General features: G+C 45.9%; 1 protein-coding gene and 1 long non-coding RNA gene across 3 annotated transcripts in view; both read right to left on the bottom strand.

Moving 5' to 3' along the window:
- Positions 1–2,333, bottom strand: part of BSPRY (B-box and SPRY domain containing) — a 15,053-nt gene extending 12,720 nt beyond the window's left edge. Inside the window, exons 1-2 of one of the 2 annotated variants that reach the window (XM_014540972.1) lie at positions 2,208–2,297; positions 1,696–1,869 (exon numbers count right to left, since the gene is read on the bottom strand). Coding sequence is in view for 1 of the 2 variants with exons in the window: in XM_005867866.2 (XP_005867928.1) it covers positions 2,208–2,333 (126 nt within the window). In the remaining variant the exon portion in view is untranslated. Of the gene's footprint in view, positions 1–1,695; positions 1,870–2,207 lie in introns of both variants that reach the window. The other variant, XM_005867866.2, reaches the window with a different exon arrangement.
- The window catches only part of LOC106726356, a 26,581-nt gene extending 22,294 nt beyond the window's left edge, over positions 1–4,287 (bottom strand). The window contains exons 1-2 of the long non-coding RNA XR_001362419.1: positions 4,276–4,287; positions 3,145–3,150 (exon numbers count right to left, since the gene is read on the bottom strand). This is a non-coding gene — a long non-coding RNA (uncharacterized LOC106726356). The remainder of the gene's footprint in view (positions 1–3,144; positions 3,151–4,275) is intronic.
- Between the last annotated feature and the right edge of the window lie 1,142 nt (positions 4,288–5,429).

The following is a 5,429-nucleotide window of genomic DNA, read 5'->3' as shown; positions in this document are numbered from 1 at the left end:
AAGGATATAATATTTTTATTTTTTATATATTTGTATTGATTTCAGAAAGGAAGGGAGAGGGAGAGAGAGACAGAAACATCAATGATGAGAGATAATCATTGATCGGCTGCCTCCTGCACACCCCCTACTGAGGATTGAGCCCGAAACCTGGGCACGTGCCTTGACCAGGAATCGAACCCTGACCTCTTGGTTTATAGGTCAACACTCAACCACTGAGCCACGCCAGCTGGGCAATATATTTTTTAAAAAGAGATAAAAGAGAGAATTAAAATACTAAAAGTTGGTTCTTTGAAGACTAACATGATAGACAAACCTGTGACAACTTGATCAATATTAAGAATAATTTTATGCATTTAAATTCAACAACAGAGAAAGTGGATAATTTTTCCAGAAAGAATTTACTAAAACCAAAGAAAAAGAAACCAGAACAGGAAAAAGCCTGTAGTTATGATGGAAAATGAATCAGTAGTTAAAAATCTACCAACAAAATACCACCAGGCCCTGATAGTTTTACAGAGGGTGTCACCAAACATTCAAGGCACAGATAATTCCAATCTTATATAAGCTCCTCCAGTGAAAATAGAGAGTTCTGTTTCCCAACCCATTGAATAAGGATTATATAATCTCGATCACAAAATCTGATAAGGACTATACAAGAAATGAAACTCATAGGCTAGTCTCACTCCTGAGCATAGGTGCAAAAATGCTTTTTAGAAAGCTATACTAAGGGATCCTTATGATGGAACTGTTCTGTATCTCAATTGTGGTGGAAGTCACATGAATCTATAGATGTGATACAACTGCATAGAATTAAAGTCACACACAGAAATGAATTGGTGTAAAACTGGTAAAATCTGAAAAGGTGAGCTGTATTAATGTCAATTTTCAGGTTATGATATTCTACCATAGTTAGGAAAAATGTTAACATTGTATGTGAATCTATAGTGATCTCAAAATTAAAAGTTAAAAAATATATATATTATGATCAAGTTACGTTGGTTTTCCCCAGGAATTCAAGGATGGCTTAGCGTTAGAAACTCTATTAATGTTTTACCATATAAACAGATGATGGAGAACAAAACATATCTATAAACTGACAAATGGCATCTTTAAGAGCCTACAGGAAAGGTGGTAAGTAATGGAAAATAGAAGCAATCAGAAGAGAACTTCCACAAGGTCTTCCCATCACCTAACCATCTACCTGCACCTGTGCTCACTCTGCCTTCTCTGTTTCTGTGAATGAACTGCCCATGCTTTTACCTACAACCAACCTTTCCACTTGCTTACTAGATCCCACCCCTCTTTGCTATACCCAAATTTCCTCTTTCTCTTGCATCATTAATTTTCCCCTTTCTACTGGGAAATTCCCATCAGCATACACACATAAAGCAACTTCTCCCATCTTAAAAAGAAAATAAACAAAAAACTGCATTGATCCCTTATCTCTCTCCAGGATCATCCAATTTGTCAGCTCCCTTCTACGGCAACGCTCAAGAGTTACCTGTATTAACTATCCCAAATTGCTCTCTGAAACCCACTCCAATCAGGCTCTCACCCCACCACTCTACAAAATTCCTCTTGTCAGGATCTTCAATACTGTGCATGTTACTAAATCCAATGGTCCATTTTCATGTACTACTAAGGGGGAATAAGAGGGAGGAAGAAATTCATAGCCCCTGCCCTTGAAAAGCATACTTGAGAGATGTAGGTGTGGCAACGAGTCACAAGGACCAGCAGCGCGGTGCAGCAGAAGGAGCACTGGCTGCAGAGTCAGAAGATCCAGGTCATAGAACTGACTCTGGCAGGAGGATGTGGGACCTTGGTCCAGTCCATTAACCGTCTGGTAAATAGGGATGTTACTGCCACCTACTGCATAGGACGATGATAAAGAATATCCAACATACAAGCCCCTAGGTTATTTGTAATTCTGGGGCTGTGCACAAAATAATTAGATGTTAGGAAAATGCTACCCTCCCTGATCCCTTCCCCTGAAAACAGTCTTTGCACTAGTGTGCAACTCTGCCCAGATGGTAAAACCGAGGCTCAGAGAGAGAAGAAACCATCCTTCCTGGGCATCCAGCTTTGTGCTACAGCACAATGACTTAGTGAGGTTAGGAAGGGCCCCTAGCCTGGCTCAAGCCCCTAAGGCTGGGGTCTTACCCTAGGAGAGGGCCCAGAGTAGAGGGGGAAAGGGAAGAATTACCTACCACTGCTCTCTGGTTCTTCCCTGGTAGGACCTCAGCCATGTACTTGGTGATGCCAGCACTCTGTAACTGCAGTCTCTCACACTGGTCCACAATCTTGTTCTGCAACACAAACAACACCCATGGCATCTTGATCCATGTTGATCCATTCATTCCATTCCATTGATTTGTTTTTCTTTTTACCCCTCCTCTGCCACCCACTCCCCTGGTTATATCCCAGATCTCACCATTATGGAAAGCTATACCGCCTCCAAAATCTTCATCTCAAATATCCCATCCCCTGCCTACCACTTCCCATCCTTCTAGATCACTAACTCTAGAATTTCCATTCCAACAATTTCTTCAGCTCAGTTGGAGCTGTCTTACCTCTTCACTGTCCATCACCTCTTATTGTGGCCTTGTTTCTCTCTTTATCCTGAAATCTCATCTGCCCATTATTATAATCACTTTCCTGCATACAATCTCAATCTTTCTTCATCCCCAGGTATCTGACTCTTTACACATGCACCCAAGTAGAAGAACATGGCTTCTCAAACTGCAGTATCCCCACCCCCACTTATTAAACAGCACCATCAGTCATCAACCTTATTACCCAGAAAAAATAAAAATAAAAAACCTGCAACCTCACATCTAATCCATCAATGAGTCCTACCAGCCCCATCTCCAAAGTCTCTCTCTCTCTCTTTCCTCTGGCCACTTCTGGTCACCTCCACTCCTGCCATTCTACCGAGATCACCATTGTCTCTCACAGGAACCACTGATACAGTCTCCTAACTGGGCTTCCATTCTTGAACCCCCAAGTTAGACACGGCCACGGTTTGTAAGGAAATCAGATCAGGTCACTCACTGTCCCTGCTCAGAACTCTCCAATGACTTTCCAATACACCCACAGTAAGATGAGATTAAGCTTCTTATCTCAGCCAACAAGGCCCTACCTTACGTGACTCTGTGTAATCTCCCCAATGCTACCGCCTACCACTCTCTACACTGGCCTTCTGTCTGTTCCATAGACACGCCAAATTTGTCCTGACCTCAGTGCCTTTGCACCTGTTGTTTCTTCTGTCTCTAGCTGTCTTCACCCATATATCTCTCTGTCTTGCTTCCTGACATGTCACTTTTTCAGAAGCCTTCCCTGACGATCCACATCTCCATTCCCTTACTTTGCTTACTTTTCTCCTTTGTACTATCGTTCTCTGACTGCATAATGTTTGTTTAACTTTTTGTATCTTTCCCCCCACCACTGGCCATGTCTCCTTGGGCAAGTCCCAAGGTAATAGGCACTATAAGCACCATGACTTTGACTTATTTTCTATGCCCAACTACCTAGAAGAGAGTTCCTACACAGAGGAGGCCCTGAATAAATATCTGTTGAATGAATGAAACCCATCTCCTTGACAACTGAAGTTTAGCAGTTTACAGCTCCTAAGCTGTGAGCATCACCCATGAGAGCAGGGGAGAGTTTTAGAGATGCAACTGAGGCCCACAGAGAAGGATCTTGCCCAAGAGATATAGCCAGACCCCTGCTTTCCCTCTCCATTTCTCCACATAACAGTGGGAACCCTTCCAAGCAGCAGCCCTTCCACTCTTTCCCCTAAGAGCATTGATTGCCTCAGTTCCATCTTCCAGAAGGGAACTCAGCGACCTCTTCTAGGAGGAAGCTGTGATCACCATACACCACAGGCCTAAGGGAATGGAGACTAGCTTCTGAAAAGCTACAGGGACAGGAACCCAGAAGGTAAGTGAAAAGTTGTTTGGACTGGTGGTAATTTTGCCCACTTCAGGAATAATCTTGCCCTGGAGTGAAATTTCTTTGCTGGCTGGAGGAATAGAAGAAAAATCTAACAAAATTGGAAGAAGAAAGGGCAAGAAACCCCTCTCTCCAGGCAAAGAAAATGAATATACCTAGGGCCTCGGGAGGGTTCAGGGAAGGAGTCCCAGGCAAAATATATTCCAAAACAAGCATCAGGCTGCCACCCTGCCCCAGCCTTCGCCCTTTCCACCACTCAAATTCAGGCCTGATGGCAACTTTTAAAAAAGGTTTTCACTAAGTTCTCACTCCCATTAATGTCACTTCCTCCCTCCAACCACTGAAGCAAAGAGGTGGTTTCCTCTGGTCAATGACTGCCCTAGTCGACCCCTGAACAGTAGAAACCTGGGAGAATTTACTGTCCATTCTGGGCCCCAGTTTCCTCATCTATAAAATGTTGGTAGGACCACCACTTCAAAGGGGCTTGCTCTGGATGGAATCAGATGGTGAATATTTAAGTGCTTTGAAACTTGCAAAGTGTCTATACTTTATGGAGGTGTATTCAACTACACTCACTATCCGAGTTTATTTTCGTCATCACTATCGTGGATAGTGGTGACAGGTAGGACCTGCCAGGTTTCGGGTGTCACTGAATAACTGAATCCCCTCTGGCCTCAGCACCCTGTCCGGGGTGTTCGTTACAGTCCAGTCTGAGGAGGCAAGTCTCCAACCAGAGCCCTCAGCCTCACAGCTGGGCAGAACTCCAGAGAGTGGTTGGAAGAATCAAGCCTTTTAATCAGATTGCAAGGAAATCCCCAGGGGCCACACCGGCAGGCTGGAAGGAGGGAAGAAGCCCCAGGGTGAGTTCGACTCCCCAATCTCAGCAGCCCAGGGAGGGGTGGTGACAGGAAGGTGGCCAGCCTGGAGCCAAGGGGAGGTTGAGAGTGGGGAGAAACCTAGGGGAAGGGTTCCAGCAGGAACCTCCTGATACCTGCCCGCCCCTTCCCTTCACGCTGGTGGAACCAGCTTGACGTCCAGTCAAGGCCAAACCTGCAAGGGAAGAAATCACCTCACCAGGAAGCCTGAGCGGTGGACGAGGGGAGGGGTTGGGAGCCCCGAGGTTGAGGAGTGAGGAGGGGCTGGGTTTGCTCACAGATCAGCTTCCACCTGGGCGGTGGGAGTTGGAGCCGCTGAGCCCTTTCGTGCCCCAGGCCAGGTCCGATTCCCAGCCTCCGCAACAGGGACCCCATTCTCTTATTTATGTGGCGCAATAACTCTAATAAGTGCGCGCTATTACTGCCCCCGAGCCACAGATGGGGACACTGAGTCTGAGGATGGTGAGAGCCACCGGGAGGACGCACGGAGGTGACACTCGTACTCAGGTATGCCCGACTCCGGGGCCACACCCTCAACCGCCTCGTTCTACAGCCAGTACTTCTGCGGAGCCCGGGCTCCGGGCCCGGCCGGGGGCAGCCCGG

Source organism: Myotis brandtii, unplaced genomic scaffold, assembly GCF_000412655.1.
Source record: "Myotis brandtii unplaced genomic scaffold, ASM41265v1 scaffold2514, whole genome shotgun sequence".
NCBI lineage: Eukaryota > Metazoa > Chordata > Mammalia > Chiroptera > Vespertilionidae > Myotis > Myotis brandtii.
This window is presented reverse-complemented; position numbering and strand designations above follow the sequence as displayed.